We start from the raw sequence: 27,311 nt of genomic DNA on the forward strand, positions 1-27,311 counted from the left end.
TAGCTTTTTAACGTGTTGTTAAGGTAAATTGTAGACTACGCTCCTTAAACTGTGTCCACTGACATGTGAAATGGCATGTCAGCATTCTTTTCACATTTTTAATGGCTTTTTTTTTCAATCAATGTACAATTTCTGACTCATACAATCATTAATTGCTTTTATTACTCATGCACAACCCACTTGACATGGTTGTAAACTAACATTTCCACCACAGTGGCCATCATTCCTTTTTATACTTCTTGTACACATGATCTTCCACAAAAATTAAGAAGTCCCAGCACAAATTTAAGAGCCTTAGCACAAATTAGAGAGTCTCAGCACAAATTGTAGAGAATCACCACAAATTTGTTAGTCTCAGCACACATTTTATGGTCCTAGCACAAATGTTAGAGTACCAGCACCAATTTTAGAGTCTAAGCACAAATTGTAGAGTCCCAGCTCAAATTTTAGATTTCCACACAAATTTTAGGGTCCCAACACACATGTTTAAGTATCAGCACAAATTTTATGGTCTATGCACTTGTGGGCTCCTGTCTAACTATATAAACTTTGATATATGTTTTATCAGCTTGTACGCCTGTTTGAAAATCATGAGTGCCACATGATCATGGAGCTGCGTAAAAAGATGTCCAAGGAGTTTACCCTGGTGTTGGCAGAGAGGGGTCGGGTGGAGGAGACTGCGCTGCCCACAGACCTCTGGAAGAGACCGGTATGGGGGGGGGGAGGGTAAACCAGTTTTGGGGTGGAACTGGTATGGGGTTTAGACTGCTACATGTATAGGGTTAGACTGGTATGGGGGTTTGACCAGTATGGGGGTAGACCGGTATGGAGGGGGAAGACTTGTTTGGGATTAGACCCCTATGGACGGTAGACTGGTATGGAGTGTAGACTGGTATGGTGTTAGACCGGTATGGAGGGTAGACTGGTATTGGGTTAAACCAGTGTCGGGGTTAGACCAGTATGGAGTGTAGACTGGTTTGCAGTGTAGACCGGTATGGAGTGTACACTGGGGGGTACACTGGTATGGGGGGTAGGTCAGTATGGGGTTAGACATGTATGGGTTTAGACTGGTATGGGTTTAGACTGGTATGGGGTTAGACCTGTATGGGTTTAGACTGGTATGGGGTTAGACCTGTATGGGTTTAGACCGGTATGGAGGTTAGACCTGTATGGTGTGTAGATCGATATGTGTTAAGACCGGTATGGGGGGTAGACTGGTATGGGGGCTGACCGGTATGGGGTTAGACCAGTATGGGGTAAGACCGGTATTGGGGGATGTTGATGGACTTAACCCTATTCCACTCAGCAGCAAATTGAAGATGGCTTTGTGCTATATGCAACCAGCATAAAATCAGAACAGCCTGTGAGTAACTTGCAGTTTGTTCAGGTTTTATGCTGTTTGCTGCTTATCAGTATCTAAGGGGTAGGAAAGTAAGTCTTAGAAACCTGAATCTATTAAGAAAGGCCTGTAATTTGATTTTCTAAGGGACTGCAAATGGGTCAAAATGTGTATCTGAGGGGTGAAGGATTAAGTTACTGATGTATTTTTGGTATAGTGCTGCAGATGTTGGGGGGCGGTCTCTACAAAGATTTTATGAGAATTTTAAGATGTTAACTGTTTATTTTTAGGTGAAATATTGCAAACATATAAACATGTATCTTAAATTCTAGATTATTTATAAATCTGATTTAATTCAAATTAATAGTAAAATTGTTTAAAATAAATATTCAAAGTTAAGATACTGAAAGCATAAGCACTATTATTGGTGTGTTCAAACATATTCACTTGATAGCATCTAATAATAAAATCTATATGAACATAAACATCCACAGTGCTTGGCAAAAGATAAAAATTGGAATACTGTAAAATCATTATTATTTGTTTGACATATATTTTTATTGATTCCTGGGTTGACCAGTCCACTAATGTAAGGCAAACACGTCAGAAAATGAGCAACGTACAATTTTTTTCACAAAAATCTGAAATCCACTAATTAAATAATCATTGTTTTTTTGTTTATTTAAATTGATGCCGGTATCCGGCCCCTTTCCCAATGTAAAAAAGTATATATTTTTCCAAAATGGGACCTAAAATTCCTACCGGGGTAATTGAAGGTTTTAAAAAAAAATAAAAAAATTTAACAACATTTAGTTAATCTCCCATCCAGCTTTACAAGTTAAACTTAATTAAATTTTATATTCAAAACACTTTAATGTTCTTTTTTGAAGCATTTGTTAATCAAAAAATGACAACACTAATATCCCAATTTTGGTAAAAACGCCACAATTTTTCCCAATCCAAAGGGTCCCAAAATGGTGAAAAAAACACTGAATAGTCTAATAAAAAGTCATTTTTTGTAAAACCAGGAAATACCATGCAGACAAATATGCTATTCAAAATTTGCTAAGGATCATTTTTTATAGTATACGTAAGTTGAAGATCACCCCTATCTAGATTCAGCCAGCGTCACGCATCAATGATAAATCAATACATAAAAATAAAATCAAAAACACACAATCTAATATCAATACCCGCAAAATAACAATTTAAAATGAACGTAATCCAAAATTGATCCTTAGTTAATTTTGAGTAGTATATATGAGTCAAGTTCTGAGAAAACTGGGCATAATGTATGTGCGTAAAGTGTCGTCCCAGATTAGCCTGTGCAGTCCACACAGGCTAATCAGGGACAACACTTTTCGCCTAAACTTGATTTTCGGTAAGGAGGGACTTCCTTAAACCAAAAATACCATAAAATCAAAAAGTGTTGTCCCTGATTAGCCTGTATGAACTGCACAGGCTATTATGAAACTACACTTTATGTACATGCATTTAGCCCAATATTCTCAGAACAAGACACATATATAGATGATTTTACAGTAATATAAATTTCAGGTGATGAAAGAAAGTTTCACAATCTTGAAGCCCCACATGACCGAGTCCTTCTACGAGAAGCTGATGAATAATTGCGAGGAGAAAGATGACCGTGTGACTTTCTCGCGTAAACACCTGGACACATGCGTGGCAGATCTGGCGCGGGATGTGATGGCCCGAGAGAAGAGTAACTTTGAGAGCTACACCATGTTTTATGAGAACCTGCTTCGGGCCTGCCATCAGAACCTCTATCAGAGGGAACAGGTCAGGCTGAAGATGTTCATAAAATTAATTAAAATGTTTATAAAATATTTTATAAAATATATTAAAATGTTTATAAAATATTTTATAAAATATATTAAAATGTTTATAAAATATTTTATAAAATATATTAAAATGTTTATAAAATATAGTATAAAATATTAATGTTTATAAAATAATTATATATGTTTGTAAATGTTCTGCCTCCAATACACACTGTATTTAACATTTAAATTCAAGAAACTGCTTCACTCACGTCATGCGAAATTGAGCCTAAAGCCATTTGCGGTAAGCGTAGCTCCAGACCAGCCTGCGCATCCTTGAAGACTGGTAAAGAGCTATCCTGGCCGCTAATGAGTTCACTTAATCTTGCGTGTCTTAACAGCGGACCACGTTTCTTATGACTAGACTGCACAATTTGCACAGGCTGGTCCTGAGCTATGCTGGCTGCATATGGCATAAGACCCATTTTCCTATGATTTAGCTCATATTAACTACAAGTGTTGTCCCTTTATCATACTAGTAGCTGGATTACTTTTAAAGTCTAACAGTTTAACACTAGGCTGGCTTCAGCACAGTAGGGATTCTGTGAAATGCATTGTTTACTTTACATTAAATAGTTGTCACGTTTTTGTTTTAAAGCACATATGAGTCGCGTTCTGAGAAAACTGGGCTTTATGCATGTGCGTAGAGTGTCATCCCAGATTAGCCTGTGCAGTCCGCAGTGCAGTCAGGGACGACACTTTCCGCTTTCATGATATTTTTAGTTTCAAAGAAGTCCCTCCTTACCGAAAATCAAGTTTAGGCGGAAAGTGTCGCCCCTGATTAGCCTGTGCAGACTGCACAGGCTAATCTGGGATGATACTGAACGCACATGCATTATGCCAAGTTTTTTTAGAACGCGGCTCATATGCTGAAGAACATATGACCATAATATTCTATATTTTATTAAAATGTGTTAAATCTAGTTAAGAAGATAAACGCATTATTGAAGCCAATTAAAACCATTATACTATACAGAAACATCTTATTCATAAAGATGATTAGTTTTTGTGTTGATTATTCACACAACAAAGTAATAAATATGCCTTTAATATTGTAAGACAACATAACAAGCAAGGTATTTAAATACACTATTTATGCATGTTAAATTTTATAAAATTATTTAACTAATAAAAAAAAAGCCTGCAAAAGAGATGTTAAAGTCTTGATAAAGAGTACTGAAGGTTTCTTTTGAGAAAAGAGGGTTTTATGCATGTGTGTTAAGTCTTGTTCCAGATTAGCCTGTGCATTCTGCACAGGCTTATCAGGGACAACACAAACTGGATTTTTTCTTAGAGAACACTTCCTTTAAATGAAAAATACAAATAAAGCGAAAAGTGTCGCTCGAGATAAGCCTGTTCTGGTGAACAGGCAAATCTGGGACGACACTTTACGCACGTGCATTTAGCCCAGTTTTTTCAGAAGGAGGCTCAATTGTGTCTTGTTCTGATAAAACTGGGCATAATACATGTGTGTTAAGTGTCGTCCCAGATAAGCCTGTGCAGTCCGCACAGGCTAATCAGGGACAACACTTTCCGCCTAAACTTGATTTTTCGGTATGGAGGGACTTCCTTGAAACTAAAAATACCATAAAAGCGGAAAGTGTCGTCCCTGATTAGCCTGTGAGGACTGCACAGGCTAATCTGGGACGACACTTTACGCACATGCATTAAGCCCAGTTTTCTCAGAACAAGACACATTTGTTCACACTTAAACATCATTATAGGAGGTAAAGCAGCTGAGATACCAGTTGTTTACACTTAAACATCATTGTAGGAGGTAAAGCAGCTGAGAGACCAGTTGAAGACCACGCAGCAGAACATACTGGTCGAGGTGCAGTGCCAACTGGCCAATCAGGGTCATGATTTGATCATGGGTAAGCACAATGTGAACGGATAATGGCTAGGGTTAATGTGAACTGATTATGTGAAAAGCAATTTTAAATGGATCATGGGAAGAGTAAATGTGAATTGTTCATATCTGGGGTTAATGTACACAGATCATGGGAAGAGTAAATATGACTGAACAGTTCATGGAAAGAGTAAATAGGACTTGATAATAACTGGGGTTAATGTGAATGGATCATGGGAAGAGTTAATGTGAACTTATCATAGCTGGGGGTTAATGTGAATGGATCATGGGAAGATTAAATATGACTTGATCATAGCTGGAGTTAATGTGAATGGATCATTGGACGAGAAAATGAGAACTGATCATAGCTGTGGTTAATTTTTAACTGATCATGGGAAGAGTAAATGTAAACTGATCATAGCTGGGGTTAATGTGAATGGATCATGGCAAGAATAAATGTGAACTGATCAGCTGATGTTTATGTGAATGGATCATGGGAAGAGTAAATGTGAACTGATCATGGGAAGAGTAAATGTGAATTGTTCATATCTGGGGTTAATGTACACAGATCATGGGAAGAGTAAATATGACTGAACAGTTCATGGAAAGAGTAAATAGGACTTGATAATAACTGGGGTTAATGTGCACTGAAAATGGGAAGAGTAAATATGAACTCATCATAGCTGATGTTAATGTGAATGGATTATATGAAGAGTAAATGTGAACTGATGATAACTGGGGTTAATGTGAACTGATCATGGGAAGATTTAATATGAAATGATCATAGCTGAGGTTTATGTGAACTGATCATGGGAAGAGTAAATATGAACCAATCAAAGCTGATGTTCATGCGAATGGATCATGGGAAGAGTAAATGTGAACTGATCATATCTGGGGTTAATGTGATTGAATCATGGGAAGAGTAAATGTGATCTGATCATAACATGGGTTAATATAAATGGATCATGGGAAGAGTAAATGTGAACTTATCATAGCTGGGGCTAATGTGAACTGATTTTGGGCACAGTAAATATAGACTGATCATAACTTCTGTTAATATGAACAGATCATGGGAAGAGTTAATGTGAACTGATCATAGCTGGGGTTAATGAGAATGAATCATGGGAAGAGTAAATGTGAACTGATCATAACTGGGGTTAATGTAAACTGATAATGAGAATAGTAAGTGTTTACTGAGCATAGCTTGGGTTAATAAAAACAGATCATGGGAATGTGAACTGATCATAGCTGGGGTTATATGAACGAATCATTGGACGAGTAAATGTGAACTGATCACATCTTGGGTTAATATAAACGGATCATGAGAAGAGTAAATGTGAACTAATAGTTGGGGTAATGTGAACTGATTATGGGAAGAGTAAATACAAACTGGTCATAGCTTGGGTTTATATAAACGGATCATGGGAAGAGTTAATGTGAACTGATCATTGCTGGGGTTAATGAGAACTGATTATAGGAACAGTAAATGTAAAAAGATCATGGGAAGAGTAAATGTGAATGGATCATGGGAAGAGTTAATTTGAAATGATCATGGGAAGAGTACATGTGCAGTGACAATTAAGATAGTACATGTCATGGAAAGTTATAAATGTGTGCTAAACATAAGTATGCTAAAGTGATATAATTTTGGAATGATAATGGTGACCTGATTAAGGGTAGGGTAAATATCTATTGATCATGGTTAGTGTTAATGTAAACAGATGTTGGGGTTGTGCTGGCAATGTATATCATAGTAACCCAGTTTCATTGAATTGAGTCTTTTTACATAACATTTTTTGAAGGGGGTGGGGCGGTAGGGGTTGTGTGTGGGGGCTTGTTAATTACACATATTAATACATGAAAACTCACAGATTACATTAAACTGATTTAAGAATGAAAACAGTGTGGTTTCATGAGACAAGCCATATATATTATTGTAGTTTTTTTATATTACCCATGTTTTGTTGAAGTTTTATCAGATACCCCATGTATAATGTCCTTTGATTAACATGCATTTATCCACATGAGCCTCGGTCTGGGAAAACTGGGTTAATGCATTTGCCTGAAGTGTTGTTTTGCTCAAATTAGGGACACAGTTTATGTTTTTATGGAATTTTTTATTTAAAGAAAGTCTCTTCTAAGCAAAATTCCAGTCAAAAAGGGAAAGTGTTGTTCCTGATAAGCCTGTGCAGATTTCACAGGCTAATCTGGGATGAAACTTTACCCACTTGCATTAAACCCAGTTTTCCAAGAACACAACAAATTTATTCTCAGAAATAACTGCTCTGAGGGCCAAAGTTGCTGAAATGCGGGAGATGAACCTGAATCAACAGTCCGAGATCCGGGAACGTGTGCGACAAGAGTACGATGAGCTCATACAGAGCCTGTTCAACTCGACGTTCATGCTGAAGAACAAGTTTGATGAGTTCCGTAATGAGCTTCACGACGACGTGTTTGAGAAAGTGAGCGAGACTCGCAGAGAGGCTTTGAAGGCCATGAGCACGGTGCGCGAGAAGTTTGGAAGCACCATTGGTAAGAAGAGATCGGAAGCAGTATTTAACCCTTTACCACTTGAATACGTATTTTGACGCATTAGAAAGTTAAATTTAATTTAAGACCTTTCTTATTAGATTCAAGTTTTTAAGGCTTCATTTCCAAACCTTAGATAGTGATGAGCATCAAACAGCATAAAACCTGAACAGACTGTGAGTAACTCGCAGGCTGTTCTGGTTTTATGCTGTTTGTACATGCATAGCCATTTTCACTTTGTTTCTGAGAGGAAAAGGGTTAATTTATACCTATTTATTTTAGCTTGATTTTATTGAAAGTATAAGGGTTGTTAAAGTTGTTTTGAGTGGATTGACTTGGTAGAACCAGCGCTTTGTGTCTATTGGAGGGAGATCTAAAGAATGCTTCCACAATGAGGACCGAACATGTGACCTACCAGTTGCTAGATAGACTTCATATCCACTAGACCTTTTAGCAGTTTTTAAAAGGTCTCATTTTAATATAGTAGTTATGCTGCTTATGCCTTGATAATTGGATATCTATAACAGTGTGATAATGCTTTACAAAATCATATTCCTGACATAAACGCAACAAAGAAAATGTAAAATATTTTATTTTATAAAAAAAAATCATAATGGAAAGTGTTGTTGAGCCATTTTCCTTCTTCTGTGTCCATAGTTGTGTTGGTAAGAATTTCTCCCTATTGATTGCATGCGGTAATGACATCATACAGTCCCCATGAAGCTAAAAATTGTCAATGTGCATAAATTATCAATAGAAAACCAAAAAGAAATGTTCTGTGAAAACTGAGAGTCATCCATGTGCCTAAAGTGTTATCCCAGTTTAGCCTATGTGGTCTGCAAAGGCTAATCAGGGAAAACACTTTCTGCCAACAGGTGATTTCTTTTAGAAATTATTTCCTTTAAACTAAAAAATACATAAAAGCAAAAATTGTTGCCCCTTATTAGAATGTTTGGACTGCTCAGACCAATCTGTAACAACATTTTACGCACATGCATTAAACCCCGTTTCACCAGATCAATACTCAAGTTAACATTATTTCTCAATTATTACAGATGAGGGTCAGGCAGGAGAGATGATGTCCAAGTCTGAGAAACTGCGGGAGTTACAACATGAGAACCATGTCCTCAGTACGCTCATACTGAAGATGAAGGCCATGAAAACGTGGAGACAGAATCACGACAGCGTCCAGCATGTCTCCAGGGTATGTTAACCCTTTGCATGCTGGGAAATTTGTTGTTTGCTAAAATGTTGTCTGCTGAATTTCTAAAATTAGCATTTTCTTAGATTTTTTTTCAAAGAATACTATTAGAATAGCAAACAGTTTGGATCCTGATGAGACACCACGTTCTGTGGTGTCTCATCTGGATCCAAACTGTTTGCAAAGGCCTTTAAAGTTCGGTTCCAGCTCTAAAACGGTTAATACCTTTCCCACTCAGAAGCAAAGTGAACATAGCTATATGTGCAAACAGCATAAAACCAGAACAGCCTGCGAGTAACTCACAGTCTGTTCAGGCTTTATGCTGTATGCTGCTCATCAATATCTAAGGGTTGGAAATGAAACCTTTTTAACTTGAACCTAGTAAGATCTTTAGTAACATTCAACTTTTTAAGGGACTACAAACACGTCAAAATAAGTATCTCACTGATAAAGGGTTATAGAGAATAACAGGTTACTGCCCTATCGTTGTGTAAAATATAAGGCAAGGCTTAGAATAAAAGAATGGCGGGTCTTACCGTGCCGTTGTTTTGTCCGCTCCAAGTCTGATAAATTACACAACAATAGGGCAGTAACCGTTTTTCTGAAAATCGTACATGTACGTCCCTATTTTAACAGAAATAATGTTATATAATCACTGCAACACTTCATTTTTTAGCGGGAACGAATATATTGTTTGACAATTGATGTGTTAATACAGACGTCATGAGCACTTACGCTTAATAATTGTTATAATGTATTTTGCTGTTTTTCTTGCTTTTTATATCTTAAATAAATTACATCTTTGTTCCAAATTGTTTGTTTTGATGAATCAGATTCTATTTTACCAAAAATTATGACTTTATAGAGGAATATGACCTACCTTGAAACATTGACGGATATTTTCCTATTGACGTGATGTTAAAAAATATATCAGGCAGATATCAATATAGTGGTATGATAAAAATACTTGTATGCTTTTCAATGAATCAACGATTCATACATTTTGTGAGTCTTTAAGCAAAGTATTCAGCAATTAGTGCAATCATAATGTATATTAAAATAAGTTTCTACCGAATTTGAAATCATTCACAAATATTCACTGCTCAAGATAATTTAGTTTTTGCTGTTCATGTTTGAAATAATTTCATAAATATGTAGTAATACACTAGAATACTAGAATTACAGAAATATGTACTGTTACTAATTTATATCATTTCTCAACCCTTCATTGAGGTAATAATGGAATAAGCTTTAGTCATGCCATGTGGGAATTTGATTTCTTAGCCTTGCTAAATTAAGATATAATATTCAATGCTTTCCTTTAATTCTCTGTTTTATCTAGTTATGAAAATGAATACTTACCAGGTATTTTCTGTCTGGTCTTCCTAGTTACGAGAACTGAAGAATGAGTCAGAGAACAACAAGAAGGTGTGTGAGACGATGAAAATGGAGGCTGAGGAGCAGATCATATTGCTACGGCAACAGATTGTGGCTCTTAGAAAGGCCCTTGCGGACCAACAAAAAGAGGCGAATGACGTGAAGAAACAGCTTGATAAGGAGGTGTGTGTGCTATATGTTGACAAGGCGATTTCAATAAATAAATTCAGTTGTTTTCTTGTACAACAGTTCTTTAGTTTTTTAGGGTTAATATTATTTAGTTTTGAACTACTGGGTATTTATTTAAGATCAATTGAATCGAAAGCCTAAGGCTTGTTTAAATGCTTTCTTGTCCGTTTTTGTGGGAAGAACCAGTACTTAGTGTCTTTGAGAGAGATCTAAACAATGCTCCCAAAGTGGAGATCAAACACATGACCTCCTAGTCAAAAGATGGACACAATATCCCCTATGCCAGTACGACCTATTACCATTTGAAGCAGCTACAATTTGTGTACTTGCAGTTGAAGGAAAAGCTGGAGAAGACCCATGAGGCGATGCAAAAGGCCCGCAGTCAGAAGCAGCTAGAACAGGCCAAGCAGGCGAACATAGAGAAACTGGTAAGTGTGAGCAGGCCAAATAGACAAACATAGAGAAACTAGTAAGTGGGAGCAGGCCAAATAGGCAAACATAGAGAAACTAGTAAGTGGGAGCAGGCCAAATAGACAAACATAGAGAAACTGGTAAGTGGGAGCAGGCCAAATAGGCAAACATAGAGAAACTAGTAAGTGGGAGCAGGCCAAATAGGCAAACATAGAGAAACTGGTAAGGGGGAGCAGGCCAAATAGACAAACATAGAGAAACTGGTAAGTGTGAGCAGGCCAAATAGACAAACATAGAGAAACTAGTAAGTGGGAGCAGGCCAAATAGACAAACATAGAGAAACTAGTAAGTGAGCAGGCCAAATAGACAAACATAGAGAAACTAGTAAGTGAGCAGGCCAAATAGACAAACATAGAGAAACTAGTAAGTGTGAGCAGGCCAAATAGACAAACATAGAGAAACTAGTAAGTGTGAGCAGGCCAAATAGGCAAACATAGAGAAACTAGTAAGTGTGAGCAGGCCAAATAGACAAACATAGAGAAACTGGTAAGTGTGAGCAGGCCAAATAGACAAACATAGAGAAACTAGTAAGTGGGAGCAGGCCAAATAGGCAAACATAGAGAAACTGGTAAGTGTGAGCAGGCCAAATAGACAAACATAGAGAAACTGGTAAGTGTGAGCAGGCCAAATAGACAAACATAGAGAAACTGGTAAGTGTGAGCAGGCCAAATAGGCAAACATAGAGAAACTGGAAAGTGTGAGCACGCCAAGTAGACAAACATAGAGAAACTAGTAAGTGGGAGCAGGCCAAATAGACAAACATAGAGAAACTAGTAAGTGTGAGCAGGCCAAATAGACAAACATAGAGAAACTAGTAAGTGGGAGCAGGCCAAATTGACAAACAGAGAGAAACTAGTAAGTGTGAGCAGGCCAAATAGACAAACATAGAGAAACTAGTAAGTGTGAGCAGGCCAAATAGACAAACATAGAGAAACTAGTAAGTGGGAGCAGGCCAAATTGACAAACAGAGAGAAACTAGTAAGTGTGAGCAGGCCAAATAGACAAACATAGAGAAACTAGTAAGTGTGAGCAGGCCAAATAGACAAACATAGAGAAACTAGTAAGTGTGAGCAGGCCAAATAGGCAAACATAGAGAAACTAGTAAGTGGGAGCAGGCCAAATAGGCAAACATAGATAAACTGGTAAGTGGGAGCAGGCCAAATAGGCAAACATAGAGAAACATGTAAGTGTGAGCAGGCCAAATAGGCAAACATAGAGAAACTAGTAAGTGTGAGCAGGCCAAATAGACAAACATAGAGAAACTAGTAAGTGTGAGCAGGCCAAATAGACAAACATAGAGAAACTGGTAAGTGGGAGCAGGCCAAATAGGCAAACATAGAGCAACTGGTAAGTGTGAGCAGGCCAAATAGACAAACATAGAGAAACTAGTAAGTGTGAGCAGGCCAAATAGACAAACATAGAGAAACTAGTAAGTGTGAGCAGGCCAAATAGACAAACATAGAGAAACTAGTAAGTGTGAGCAGGCCAAATAGACAAACATAGAGAAACTAGTAAGTGTGAGCAGGCCAAATAGACAAACGTAGAGAAACTAGTAAGTGTGAGCAGGCCAAATAGACAAACATAGAGAAACTAGTAAGTGTGAGCAGGCCAAATAGACAATCATAGAGAAACTAGTAAGTGGGAGCAGGCCAAATAGGCAAACATAGAGAAACTAGTAAGTGGGAGCAGGCCAAATAGCCAAACATAGAGAAACTGGTAAGTGGGAGCAGGCCAAATAGGCAAACATAGAGAAACTAGTAAGTGGGAGCAGGCCAAATAGGCAAACATAGAGAAACTAGTAAGTGTGGGCAGGCCAAATAGGCAAACATAGAGAAACTAGTAAGTGGGAGCAGGCCAAATAGGCAAACATAGAAAAACTAATAAGTAGGAGCAGGCCAAATAGACAAACATAGAGAAACTGGTAAGTGTGAGCAGGCCAAATAGACAAACATAGAGAAACTAGTAAGTGTGAGCAGGCCAAATAGGCAAACATAGAGAAACTAGTAAGTGGGAGCAGGCCAAATAGACAAACATAGAGAAACTGGTAAGTGGGAGCAGGCCAAATAGGCAAACATAGAGAAACTAGTAAGTGGGAGCAGGCCAAATAGGCAAACATAGAGAAACTAGTAAGTGGGAGCAGGCCAAATAGGCAAACATAGAGAAACTAGTAAGTGGGAGCAGGCCAAATAGACAAACATAGAGAAACTAGTAAGTGAGAGCAGGCCAAATAGGCAAACATAGAGAAACTGGTAAGTGTGATGAGCTCAAACAGGAAAACATAGAGAAACTGGTAAGTGAGAAGAAGCAAACATAGAGAAACTGATGAGTGAGAAAAAGCAAACATAGAGAGACTGGTGAGTGACAGAAAGCAAACATAGAGAAACTGGGAAGTGAGAAGAAGCAAACATAGAGAAACTGGTGAGTGACAGAAAGCAAACATAGAGAGACTGGTGAGTGACAGAAAGCAAACATAGAGAAACTGGTAAGTGAGAGCAGGCCAAACAGGTAAACATTGAGAAACTGGTAAGTGGGTTCAGGTCAAACAGGAAAACAAAGAGAAACTGGTAAGTGAGAGAAAGCAAACATAGAGAAACTGGTAAGTGAGAGCAGGTCAAACAGGCAAACATAGGGAAACCGGTAAGTGGGATCAGGTCAAACAGGAAAACATAGAGAAACTGGTAAGTGAGAAGAAGCAAACATAGAGAAACTGGTGAGGAACAGAAAGTAAACATAGAGAGACTGGTGAGTGACAGAAAGCAAACATAGAGAAACTGGTATGTGAGAAGAAGCAAACATAGAGAAACTGGTGAGTGAGAGCAGGCCAAACAGGCAAGCATTGAGAAACTGGTAAGTTAGAGAAAGCAAACATAGAGAAACTGGTAATTAAGTGAGAGCAGGCCAAACAGGCAAACATCAAGAAACTGGTGAGAGAAAGTAAACATGGAGAAACTGGTGAGAAAAGCAAACATAAAGAAACTGGTAAGTAGGAGCAGGCTAAACAGGCAAACATAGAAAAACTGGTAAGTCAATTGTTTTTACCAAGTATCAGCTAGATTGAACACAAAATGCGACTTCTAGAGTGTTAACAATTTTTTTTTTCAATTCACCCAGTGAACTAGTTTTTTTCCTCACGTGATCCAGTTTCAAACTCAAGATTTAATTGGGACAAATGTTCTGACTTTGTTTCATTAAGATTTGCCTATAGAGCTTTAACAAGGTTTCACTATAGCCATATAAGGAAAACTGCCCTGTCCCCTGGTGGCCATAATTTTTAGCATACCGTAACCATATTAAAACTTGGCTGAGATATCATTACAACAAGTTTTCTGACTTATAGTTTCATGACAATTTGCCTATAAAAATGACTTCTATTGTTAACAAGGACTTACTAAACCCATGAAAGGAAAAATTCCCCACCTTTCTGGTGCCAGTGTTTTTCAACAAGACAGTACGTTTCATGACAATTTGCCTATAAAAATGACTTCTATTGTTAACAAGGACTTACTTAACCCATGAAAGGAAAAATTCCCCACCTTTCTGGTGCCAGTGTTTTTCAACAAGACAGTACCATTTTAAAACTCAGCTAAGATACTTATAAATATCAAAGAAATAACATTTTCTTGCCAAGGTAATGAAGATTGGAAAATAAATGTGACTTCAATAGTGTCAACAATGTTTTACCAAAGTCATATGCCCCGCCCCTTAGAGGCCTTCTTTTCAACAGAATGGTCTGACCAAGGACCACCACCTCCAGCAGAGCAGGCAGTATGAGAAAGCAGGGTTTAACCCTTTTCCACTTAGATACGTATTTTGACGCATTTGTAGTGCCTTAGAAAGTTACATTTGATTAAAGACCTTTCGAACCAGATTCAAGTTTTAAAGCTTCCAACCCTTTGATACTGATTAGCGGCAACAGCATAAAACCTGAACAGACTGCAAGTTTCTGGCAGGCTGATCTGGTTTTATGCTGTTTGCACATAACCATTTTCACTTTGCTTCTAAGTGGGAAAGGGGTGAAGCATGTGTGTTTAGTGTCTTCACAAGCTAATAAGGGACGACACTTTCCACCTTAACTGAATTTTTGGTAGAATTCCTTTAAACGAAAAATGTCATAATATGGCACAACTTTATTTGCACATGCATTAAGCCCTGTTTTCTCAGAGTGAGACTCAAATTTTCTAACCCGTATCAACTCATTTTCGATGTTTGCAGCTGGAGGAGCTCCAGGACAAGGAGTGCCAGCTGGCGACCCTGGCCGAGGAGAAGGACCGCAACCTCAAGCAGAACAGCGCATACTTCGAGAAGATCAAGAGGGACGTTGACGTGGCGCGCAAGAAACTGCAGCATGAGCGCAACATGAAGCTTGACGCCTTCCAGAGGGTCGATGATCTGCAGGCTGTGGTTTGTGACGGAAATTTTTATATTCCCCCTTTTAGGATTTTAGTGCAGGAGCAGTATATAGTTTTGCCTGTGTCAATCCTTCATTAAGTAAGATTTTAAGCTCAGCTGTTTTTCGGAGAAAACCTGATGTATTGTCATAGCCAGATTTTTAGCCTGGCTGTTTTCGGAGAAAATCCAAGGTATTGTCTTAGCCAGCTCGTCGTCTGCCGTCGGCCGTGATAAAACCTTAACATTGGCTCTAAAATCAAAGTGCTTCCACCTACAACTTTGAAACTTCATATGTACCAGATGCACCTTGATGAGTTCTACACGCCACACCCATTTTTGTGTCACTGGGTCAAAGGTCAAGGTCACTGTGACCTCTAAAAAATATCAAATTTGACAAGCTTTCATTTATTCAAAACTGCATCCACAACCGAGCGTTGGCACCCGTCTGTTATGCAGTGCTGTTGTTAATTTTGCTGTATCTTATATGGTTGCAAGAATGATATAATTTCAAAACTTTGAAACCAGCAAAAAAAGATGTGTTTTGAAGTTGTTGCGTATATCTTGAGAAATGTATTGTTGCTTACTTCTGTGTATGTTGCTATGTATTACACACCTCCAATAGCTATCATTTGAGAAGATAAATACTGCCTATTTTCTCAATAATGCAGATTCAAATTTTGGACTGATTTTAAATTTAGTTTTTTTTCTTAATATTTCAAGGCAGAAAAAACAATTTCAAATAAGAGAAATTGTAATAAAAAAATTACAGTAGTGTTTTCCTAGTGTTTGTGTTTTTCTTTGAATCAGCTGACTATTTCTGTTCTATTTTAGGTATATGACTATGAATCTTGTGTGAGTCGAACGCAGTCAGCCTTCACACCAATGACACGTGAGTTCCATCTGTTGTATTCTGGGTTATTATAATCCAAAAAAAATCAATATAAATGTGCAAAATATTAAACTGTTAAACTTAATAACAAGCAATTCAAATGAAAATAATCGTTGAAAACTATAAACGTTTCTAAAATGTCAAGGGAATTCAAACTGAGAGCTGTTCCCAATGGTTGGCAATTAATTTATGTTCACCCTGGCATAGTGGACATTTTTCCCCTTTGCAACCAAGGGATTACAGATTAGATCCCAAATGTTTTGGATCTACCAAAAATATACCAAGTACTGGTTCTACGTAGGAAACAAACTTGAATGGTTTTTCATTAAGTCCAAGATCTTAGATATAATAAAGCCCTTTACCACTTAGATACGTATTTTGACGTTTGTAGTCCTTAAACAGTTAAATTTAATTAAAGACCGTTTTTGACTACATTTAAGTTTCATTGGCTTCATTTCCAACCCAAAGATACTTATGAGCAGCAAACAGCATAATACCTGAACAGAATGCGAGTTACTCGCAGGCTGTTCTGGCTCTATTAGCTCGGCTGTTTTCGGAGAAACCCGAGGTATTGTCATAGCCAGCGTGTCCGTGTCCGCCGTCGTGTTGTCCGCAAAACCTTAACATTTTGTTAAGGTTTTGAACATTGGCTCTAAAATCAAAGTGCTTCAACCTACAACTTTGACACTTCATATGTAGCTGCAGCTTGATGAGTTCTACATGCTACACCCATTTTTGGGTCACTAGGTTAAAGGTCAAGGTCACTGTGACCTCTAAAAAAATATAAAAAAATCTGACAAGCTTGCATTTATTCAAAACTGCACCTGCCGCTGAGCGTGGCACCCGTTATGTGGTGCTCTTGTGCTGTTTGCACATAGCCATTTTCACTTTGCTTCAGAGTGGGTAAGGGTTAAATTATTATATTCTAGTAACATGTGATGTCTGTTCATAATACACCGTTTTAAGATTCCACCCATGTTCGCCTCATTGCAGCCTCTACTGGCAAGAGGTCGCGCGTTCAGTCCGCCCACCGTAGCATCGCGAGCCGAGGTACCCCGTCCTCTGGTCTCTTCCCCCCCGCCATTATCTGGCCCAACAACCGCACCATCACCCCTGACATGGGCAACCTCAACAATGAGCCCAGCAAGAAGATGCAGAGACCAAAGACGGTATGTTGCTCATGTTTTCCTGTATGTGTCGCGCTCTGGAAAAATGGGGCTTAATGCACGTGCATAAAGTGCCATCCGTACAGACAAATCAGTGACAACAATTCCAACTTAAATGGAATTTTGTTAAGATGAGACTTTATTTAAGCTAAAAATTCCTTAACAACAGGAAGTGTCGTCCCTGATTAGCCTGTGAAGAATGCACAGGCTGGTGTTGGATGACAATTTATGCACATGCATTAAATATCATTTTCCCAGAAGGGAGCTCATATATATATTTGACATTTGTCTCATACAGTATATCGCTCTATTGGTGCAAAAATGTACTGTGTGCCTTGTAATCTCATTGTCACATGGTACCTTTTTGCACCAATGTGGCGATAAAGTTGTGTGCTGGCTATTATCTACCATCATTGAAGACATGCTGTTGTTTTCTATATAATTGTCTGTTCCAAACTTATTTATATATTATAGCTGTTTAACATTAAATTTGTTTCATTCTTGTGATACATTTTAATTCAATAGGGGGCCTTGAATAGTAAACTGAATTGTAACATCATTCATGATGTGTTGTCTTCTACTGAAGATGCGTTTTAAAACGAAATAAGTATTACCGGTATTTACAGGGGGCCTGGAATAGTAACCTGAATTGTAACATCATTCATGATGTGTTGTCTTCTACTAAAGATGCGTTTTAAAACTAAATAAGTATTATATACAAAACAGCATCATTAAACATTGAACACTTGATTTTTACTTTAAATCTTAAATCCGTTAATAAATAAAAATACACAGAATCAATAAGCAAACAATTATTGATAGCGATATTTGTTCAGAAAAAATTTTAGTATATGGTATATTTCATTTATGTGAAAACAATTATTTTCAGGTGGGAGGAAGGTTGAGAAGCCGTATAGCGGACCAACTTTTAAATGAACTGGATTTTGACAAGCACCTGACTATAGTTCAACTGGAGGAACTGGCAATTGAAGGAGGAAAACCCATTGCCAACTATTAGATAGATTACATTTTATCATAGACACCTACCGGAGGTAACAACTTCTAGGTCATGATATCCCTAGCAATGAAGATGAAGGTCACATCAACTTATTCCTGGTTTATATAGCAACCAGGTCAAACTAATATAAAATGGTATATGTAGCATTCGAATGGAGGTCAAACTTCTAGGTCCTTGTTTTTATAGAAAACAAAAGGAGGTTACAACTTATAGGTCATGTTTTCTATAGCAAACTAAAGGAGGTCACAACTTCTAGGTCCTGGTTTCTATAGCAACCAAAAGAAAGACACAACTTCTAGGTCCTGGTTTCTGTAGCATACATAAGGAGGTCACAACTGCTAGGTCCTGGTTTATATAGCACAAAAAAGGAGATCATAACTTATAGCTCCTGGTTTCTATAGCACAAAAAGGAGGTCACAACTTCTAGGTCATGGTTTTTATAGCAACCACGAGCATATCATAACCTTTAGTACTTGATTTCATTAGCAATGAGATGAAGATCATAAATTTTGGTCTATGGTTTCTTAAAAAGATCCGATTGCATCTCTGAGTGTGGGGATGATTTGATTTAAAAATGAAAAGATATTTATATTTGAAGAATTTTCTCCCGTCAAGGTCAGAATATTTAGGGCAATAGCCTTTATGGGTCTTGTGTTTGCAACATTGATTTAGATCTGGTTCTGGAATACAGATCTGATACAAACATTTTAACAAAGTGATACACAAACTAGCAGTAACATGTTTTGTAATTACATGTATTGTTCATGGAGGATTTATTTTGTTGTGTTGTGAATTTTGACTTGAGCCAGTTATACTTTAGCAATATTTAAACATGCATTTGTAGGCAGATTAGAGTATAACCTCCTGTTTAAGATTTTACATGCATAAATATATTTGTATGGAAGAAAAAAGTGTAAATTGTTTGTCAGTTAATAAAAAATAGGTTGTAAAATTTCGTAGTATTTAAGCTGAAGCTTTATCACATATATCCTACCCATCTTTATTTTGTTGAATAAACTGCTTGATTAGCCATCATTATACTTGCTTGTGTTTGAATAAGAGTACATTTTGATATTATCACGAATCAGTAGCCTATTTGTATGCAGTTTCTTTTTGTAGAGGTGCCGGAGTTTAATTTAAACATAAAAATAATATACATGTTTATCATAATGTTAAGTAGTGCTTTAATCTTTTTATGAGTCTGTGTGCATTTAAAACATGTTTTGTGCATTTAAAAAGTGATATTTTATCGTTGCAAATTTCGCAGAGGTTTTAAAGAGATTTTCTGTTTTAGTTATGTATAATCATGCTTTGTCTTGAATATGCATTTTTTTGGCAAAATAACAATACAATTTAATATGACTTAATGCAGACATGCAGTTGATATCATTACAAAAATAACTCGCATATATTAATATTATGAAGGAGGTGTTACTTATATTGAATGTAAATTTATAGTTTGTTTTCCAAATGCTGCAATTGGAAACTCATGTGTTACAAATGCCTTATGTTTACATTCAAACATATTGTTCAGTTGGTACCTTGCTTTGTAAGAAAATCAAATAATAAATAAAAGTTCTCAATTTTAAGATATGTTGAAGAATTTTTTCTCCATTAAAAAATAAAGCCATTGTTTTAATACCAAATGTTAGCAATTTGGAAAAAAAAACATTTCATTGCTTCACACTGAACGACAGCTTGTCCAACAGTATTACATGATTATATGTCTAAAGCTCAGCCTTAAAGCATTACTTGTATGAATGTACTATCAACAGCATTATAATCTCGTGCTTACATATACATGAAATATTTTATATAATATTTCCTCTTCTGTGATAGAAAATGATGTTTTATATTCTTAGAGATTTACTATTATTATGTCAGCATTTATCAATTGTGATAATTCATCTCTTTGTATCATATAGACTGTTTGCATAACGTTCACTTGAATTCTTTGTTGACGTTTTTCTCATTATTGTAAATAAATGTTGTTTGTTATGGAAATGAAATTGAAATATTTTCATTTGTATTTTTATTTTTATTAATTCTGAGCAATTTTGTTTACTCAGATTATTTTTGGGAATGATCATTAATATTTATTTTGGTAATCAAGAATGGGTTCTTTTGTTAGTTTTTGCTTTTTTAATTTAGCTAAAGAAATACAGAATATCAGACGTCAAACACTTCACTGGTTGCTGTTTAAAGTTGTATATTATGTCATGGACAGCACTTGAATTGTAACCACTGAAATAAAATGAAGAAAAACATGATCTTAATAACCGACCATTAACAAGGTTTATGCATAATTTGGTGTAAAGTTGATTGAAGCTTTTTAAACAAAATTAATGGAGTCGAGCTCTACAAAAACTAGACTTAATTCATGTCAGTAAAGTGTTGCCCCAGATTTACCCTTGCAGTCCAAAAAAATGCCATAAAAGTGGAAAGTGTCGTCCTTTTGATCTGCCTGTAAGGAATGCACATGCTAACCTGTCATTATACTTTACTTACATTCTTTAAGCCCTGTTTTCACAGAGAGCCGCTAAAATGTTACTAAATTAGTTATCCGCAATTGGAAGTATTCTTAAACCAGAACACTCAATTATGTGCCAATATTTATGCAAAATCTATTCTTATGTGCCAATATTTATGCTAAATTTATTATGTTTTTCATCTGCTCAACTGAAGCGGCATAGCTATCTGATCACCATTATAATTGGCATAATTGGCACTCTTTATCTATCCAGTTTTAAAGAGAAGTACCTACCATACATGGTACAGACATTTCTTTTTTATTTTTCACAAATTAGTGTTTTAGTTTTCTTTGGAATTTTATCTTTTTTTCTTACCTTCATTGCTAAATTATTAGTTTGCTTATCACATTTAATTTTTTATCTTCAACATAATAATGTACACAGGAGTATATTTGTTTTACATTTTATATATTGTTTAGCATGTTTGAATTTTATTTTTAAATTATGTTCACATTCAATATATTATATGTGGAAATTAGGTTTAATAAATAGATTTGAACTGGGAATTTTTCATTTTATTGCATCCGCCAATTATAACGCTAAATTGATAGTTGTCGGCTTTTTTTTCAAATAAATTATGTTCATATGTATGTTAATTTTTATCTTCTTCTTCTTCCAATAAACTTCAAACCTCGAATACGAGTAATGTGGAAGTTGGTGAACTATGTATATGTGTCGTTCAGAACAGAACTGTGCTTTAAAATCGGTGTTTCATACATTAATTTTTACAGTGAGCGTTAAAAGATAAAAACGGCCGATTATCTAGGCGACCGACTGCAGCCTGGACTTGAAGTTCTCGATTGTAGTGGCTGCAACAACTGTAGATGGTAACGAGTTCCATAACCTGATAGTGCTCAGGAAGAATGAGCACATGTTTAGTTTGAGTCGAGATGGTGGTACCATGTATTTCAAGCAATGACCTCTGGTGTATGTTATGGCAGGACTCACAAGATGGGGATAAATTGGAATGGCTATAAGATGGTGTACTATCTTGTACATCATAGTAGGGGTTGTGTGTGGGGGCTTGTTAATTACACATATTAATACATGAAAACTCACAGATTACATTAAACTGATTTAAGAATGAAAACAGTGTGGTTTCATGAGACAAGCCATATATATTAATGTAGTTTTTTTTATATTACCCATGTTTTGTTGAAGTTTTATCAGATACCCCATGTATAATGTCCTTTGATTAACATGCATTTATCCACATGAGCCTCGGTCTGGGAAAACTGGGTTAATGCATTTGCCTGAAGTGTTGTTTTGCTCAAATTAGGGACACAGTTTATGTTTTTATGGAATTTTTTATTTAAAGAAAGTCTCTTCTAAGCAAAATTCCAGTCAAAAAGGGAAAGTGTTGTTCCTGATAAGCCTGTGCAGATTTCACAGGCTAATCTGGGATGAAACTTTACCCACTTGCATTAAACCCAGTTTTCCAAGAACAAAACAAATTTATTCTCAGAAATAACTGCTCTGAGGGCCAAAGTTGCTGAAATGCGGGAGATGAACCTGAATCAACAGTCCGAGATCCGGGAACGTGTGCGACAAGAGTACGATGAGCTCATACAGAGCCTGTTCAACTCGACGTTCATGCTGAAGAACAAGTTTGATGAGTTCCGTAATGAGCTTCACGACGACGTGTTTGAGAAAGTGAGCGAGACTCGCAGAGAGGCTTTGAAGGCCATGAGCACGGTGCGCGAGAAGTTTGGAAGCACCATTGGTAAGAAGAGATCGGAAGCAGTATTTAACCCTTTACCACTTGAATACGTATTTTGACGCATTAGAAAGTTAAATTTAATTTAAGACCTTTCTTATTAGATTCAAGTTTTTAAGGCTTCATTTCCAAACCTTAGATAGTGATGAGCATCAAACAGCATAAAACCTGAACAGACTGTGAGTAACTCGCAGGCTGTTCTGGTTTTATGCTGTTTGTACATGCATAGCCATTTTCACTTTGTTTCTGAGAGGAAAAGGGTTAATTTATACCTATTTATTTTAGCTTGATTTTATTGAAAGTATAAGGGTTGTTAAAGTTGTTTTGAGTGGATTGACTTGGTAGAACCAGCGCTTTGTGTCTATTGGAGGGAGATCTAAAGAATGCTTCCACAATGAGGACCGAACATGTGACCTACCAGTTGCTAGATAGACTTCATATCCACTAGACCTTTTAGCAGTTTTTAAAAGGTCTCATTTTAATATAGTAGTTATGCTGCTTATGCCTTGATAATTGGATATCTATAACAGTGTGATAATGCTTTACAAAATCATATTCCTGACATAAACGCAACAAAGAAAATGTAAAATATTTTATTTTATAAAAAAAAATCATAATGGAAAGTGTTGTTGAGCCATTTTCCTTCTTCTGTGTCCATAGTTGTGTTGGTAAGAATTTCTCCCTATTGATTGCATGCGGTAATGACATCATACAGTCCCCATGAAGCTAAAAATTGTCAATGTGCATAAATTATCAATAGAAAACCAAAAAGAAATGTTCTGTGAAAACTGAGAGTCATCCATGTGCCTAAAGTGTTATCCCAGTTTAGCCTATGTGGTCTGCAAAGGCTAATCAGGGAAAACACTTTCTGCCAACAGGTGATTTCTTTTAGAAATTATTTCCTTTAAACTAAAAATACATAAAAGCAAAATTGTTGCCCCTTATTAGAATGTTTGGACTGCTCAGACCAATCTGTAACAACATTTTACGCACATGCATTAAACCCCGTTTCACCAGATCAATACTCAAGTTAACATTATTTCTCAATTATTACAGATGAGGGTCAGGCAGGAGAGATGATGTCCAAGTCTGAGAAACTGCGGGAGTTACAACATGAGAACCATGTCCTCAGTACGCTCATACTGAAGATGAAGGCCATGAAAACGTGGAGACAGAATCACGACAGCGTCCAGCATGTCTCCAGGGTATGTTAACCCTTTGCATGCTGGGAAATTTGTTGTTTGCTAAAATGTTGTCTGCTGAACTTCTAAAATTAGCATTTTCTTAGATTTTTTTTCAAAGAATACTATTAGAATAGCAAACAGTTTGGATCCTGATGAGACACCACGTTCTGTGGTGTCTCATCTGGATCCAAACTGTTTGCAAAGGCCTTTAAAGTTCGGTTCCAGCTCTAAAACGGTTAATACCTTTCCCACTCAGAAGCAAAGTGAACATAGCTATATGTGCAAACAGCATAAAACCAGAACAGCCTGCGAGTAACTCACAGTCTGTTCAGGCTTTATGCTGTATGCTGCTCATCAATATCTAAGGGTTGGAAATGAAACCTTTTTAACTTGAACCTAGTAAGATCTTTAGTAACATTCAACTTTTTAAGTGACTACAATCACGTCAAAATAAGTATCTCACTGGTAAAGGGTTATAGAGAATAACAGGTTACTGCCCTATCGTTGTGTAAAATATAAGGCGAGGCTTAGAATAAAAGAATGGCGGGTCTTACCGTGCCGTTGTTTTGTCCGCTCCAAGTCTGATAAATTACACAACAGTAGGGCAGTAACTGTTTTTCTGAAAATCGTACATGTACGTCCCTATTTTAACAGAAATAATGTTATATAATCACTGCAACGCTTCATTTTTTAGCGGGAACGAATATATTGTTTGACAATTGATGTGTTAATACAGACGTCATGAGCACTTACGCTTAATAATTGTTATAATGTATTTTGCTGGTTTTCTTGCTTTTTATATCTTAAATAAATTACATCTTTGTTCCAAATTGTTTGTTTTGATGAATCAGATTCTATTTTACCAAAAATTATGACTTTATAGAGGAATATGACCTACCTTGAAACATTGACGGATATTTTCCTATTGACGTGATGTTAAAAAATATATCAGGCAGATATCAATATAGTGGTATGATAAAAATACTTGTATGCTTTTCAATGAATCAACGAGTCATACATTTTGTGAGTCTTTGAGCAAAGTATTCAGCAATTAGTGCAATCATAATGTATATTAAAATAAGTTTCTACCGAATTTGAAATCATTCACAAATATTCACTGCTCAAGATAATTTAGTTTTTGCTGTTCATGTTTGAAATAATTTCATAAATATGTAGTAATACACTAGAATACTAGAATTACAGAAATATGTACTGTTACTAATTTATATCATTTCTCAACCCTTCATTGAGGTAATAATGGAATAAGCTTTAGTCATGCCATGTGGGAATTTGATTTCTTAGCCTTGCTAAATTAAGATATAATATTCAATGCTTACCTTTAATTCTCTGTTTTATCTAGTTATGAAAATGAATACTTACCAGGTATTTTCTGTCTGGTCTTCCTAGTTACGAGAACTGAAGAATGAGTCAGAGAACAACAAGAAGGTGTGTGAGACGATGAAAATGGAGGCTGAGGAGCAGATCATATTGCTACGGCAACAGATTGTGGCTCTTAGAAAGGCCCTTGCGGACCAACAAAAAGAGGCGAATGACGTGAAGAAACAGCTTGATAAGGAGGTCTGTGTGCTATATGTTGACAAGGCGATTTCAATAAATAAATTCAGTTGTTTTTTTGTACAACAGTTCTTTAGTTTTTTAGGGTTAATATTATTTAGTTTTGAACTACTGGGTTTTTATTTAAGATCAATTGAATCGAAAGCCTAAGGCTTGTTTAAATGCTTTCTTGTCCGTTTTTGTGGGAAGAACCAGTACTTAGTGTCTTTGAGAGAGATCTAAACAATGCTCCCAAAGTGGAGATCAAACACATGACCTCCCAGTCAAAAGACGGACACAATATCCCCTATGCCAGTACGACCTATTACCATTTGAAGCAGCTACAACTTGTGTACTTGCAGTTGAAGGAAAAGCTGGAGAAGACCCATGAGGCGATGCAAAAGGCCCGCAGTCAGAAGCAGCTAGAACAGGCCAAGCAGGCGAACATAGAGAAACTAGTAAGTGGGAGCAGGCCAAATAGGCAAACATAGAGAAACTAGTAAGTGGGAGCAGGCCAAATAGACAAACATAGAGAAACTGGTAAGTGGGAGCAGGCCAAATAGGCAAACATAGAGAAACTAGTAAGTGGGAGCAGGCCAAATAGGCAAACATAGAGAAACTAGTAAGTGGGAGCAGGCCAAATAGACAAACATAGAGAAACTGGTAAGTGTGAGCAGGCCAAATAGACAAACATAGAGAAACTAGTAAGTGGGAGCAGGCCAAATAGACAAACATAGAGAAACTAGTAAGTGAACAGGCCAAATAGACAAACATAGAGAAACTAGTAAGTGAGCAGGCCAAATAGACAAACATAGAGAAACTAGTAAGTGTGAGCAGGCCAAATAGACAAACATAGAGAAACTAGTAAGTGTGAGCAGGCCAAAAAGGCAAACATAGAGAAACTAGTAAGTGGGAGCAGGCCAAATAGACAAACATAGAGAAACTGGTAAGTGGGAGCAGGCCAAATAGACAAACATAGAGAAACTAGTAAGTGGGAGCAGGCCAAATAGGCAAACATAGAGAAACTGGTAAGTGTGAGCAGGCCAAATAGACAAACATAGAGAAACTGGTAAGTGTGAGCAGGCCAAATAGACAAACATAGAGAAACTGGTAAGTGTGAGCGGGCCAAATAGGCAAACATAGAGAAACTGGTAAGTGTGAGCAGGCCAAATAGACAAACATAGAGAAACTAGTAAGTGGGAGCAGGCCAAATAGACAAACATAGAGAAACTAGTAAGTGTGAGCAGGCCAAATAGACAAACATAGAGAAACTAGTAAGTGGGAGCAGGCCAAATAGACAAACATAGAGAAACTAGTAAGTGTGAGCAGGCCAAATAGACAAACAAAGAGAAACTAGTAAGTGTGAGCAGGCCAAATAGACAAACATAGAGAAACTAGTAAGTGTGAGCAGGCCAAATAGACAAACATAGAGAAACTAGTAAGTGTGAGCAGGCCAAATAGACAAACATAGAGAAACTAGTAAGTGTGAGCAGGCCAAATAGGCAAACATAGAGAAACTAGTAAGTGGGAGCAGGCCAAATAGACAAACATAGAGAAACTGGTAAGTGGGAGCAGGCCAAATAGGCAAACATAGAGAAACTAGTAAGTGTGAGCAGGCCAAATAGGCAAACATAGAGAAACTAGTAAGTGTGAGCAGGCCAAATAGACAAACATAGAAAAACCAGTAAGTGTGAGCAGGCCAAATAGACAAACATAGAGAAACTGGTAAGTGGGAGCAGGCCAAATAGGCAAACATAGAGAAACTGGTAAGTGTGAGCAGGCCAAATAGACAAACATAGAGAAACTAGTAAGTGTGAGCAGGCCAAATAGGCAAACATAGAGAAACTAGTAAGTGGGAGCAGGCCAAATAGACAAACATAGAGAAACTGGTAAGTGGGAGCAGGCCAAATAGGCAAACATAGAGAAACTAGTAAGTGTGAGCAGGCCAAATAGGCAAACATAGAGAAACTAGTAAGTGTGAGCAGGCCAAATAGACAAACATAGAGAAACCAGTAAGTGTGAGCAGGCCAAATAGACAAACATAGAGAAACTGGTAAGTGGGAGCAG

At 36.9% G+C, this 27,311-nt stretch overlaps 1 protein-coding gene across 1 annotated transcript in view; it reads left to right on the forward strand.

Annotated features, from left to right (window-relative positions):
- LOC127881807 (uncharacterized) overlaps positions 1-27,311 on the forward strand; it is a 116,795-nt gene that overhangs the window by 81,212 nt on the left and 8,272 nt on the right. Inside the window, exons 40-51 of the mRNA XM_052429940.1 lie at positions 569-709; positions 2,897-3,139; positions 4,955-5,054; positions 7,304-7,561; positions 8,614-8,762; positions 10,149-10,319; positions 10,658-10,753; positions 15,009-15,197; positions 16,017-16,074; positions 17,068-17,243; positions 18,130-18,557; positions 18,601-18,873. Coding sequence (XP_052285900.1) covers positions 569-709; positions 2,897-3,139; positions 4,955-5,054; positions 7,304-7,561; positions 8,614-8,762; positions 10,149-10,319; positions 10,658-10,753; positions 15,009-15,197; positions 16,017-16,074; positions 17,068-17,243; positions 18,130-18,258 — 1,710 coding nt within the window. The 3' untranslated portion in view covers positions 18,259-18,557; positions 18,601-18,873. The remainder of the gene's footprint in view (positions 1-568; positions 710-2,896; positions 3,140-4,954; positions 5,055-7,303; positions 7,562-8,613; positions 8,763-10,148; positions 10,320-10,657; positions 10,754-15,008; positions 15,198-16,016; positions 16,075-17,067; positions 17,244-18,129; positions 18,558-18,600; positions 18,874-27,311) is intronic.

This window comes from Dreissena polymorpha, chromosome 5 (genome assembly GCF_020536995.1).
Source record: "Dreissena polymorpha isolate Duluth1 chromosome 5, UMN_Dpol_1.0, whole genome shotgun sequence".
In the NCBI taxonomy this organism is placed as follows: Eukaryota; Metazoa; Mollusca; class Bivalvia; order Myida; family Dreissenidae; genus Dreissena; species Dreissena polymorpha.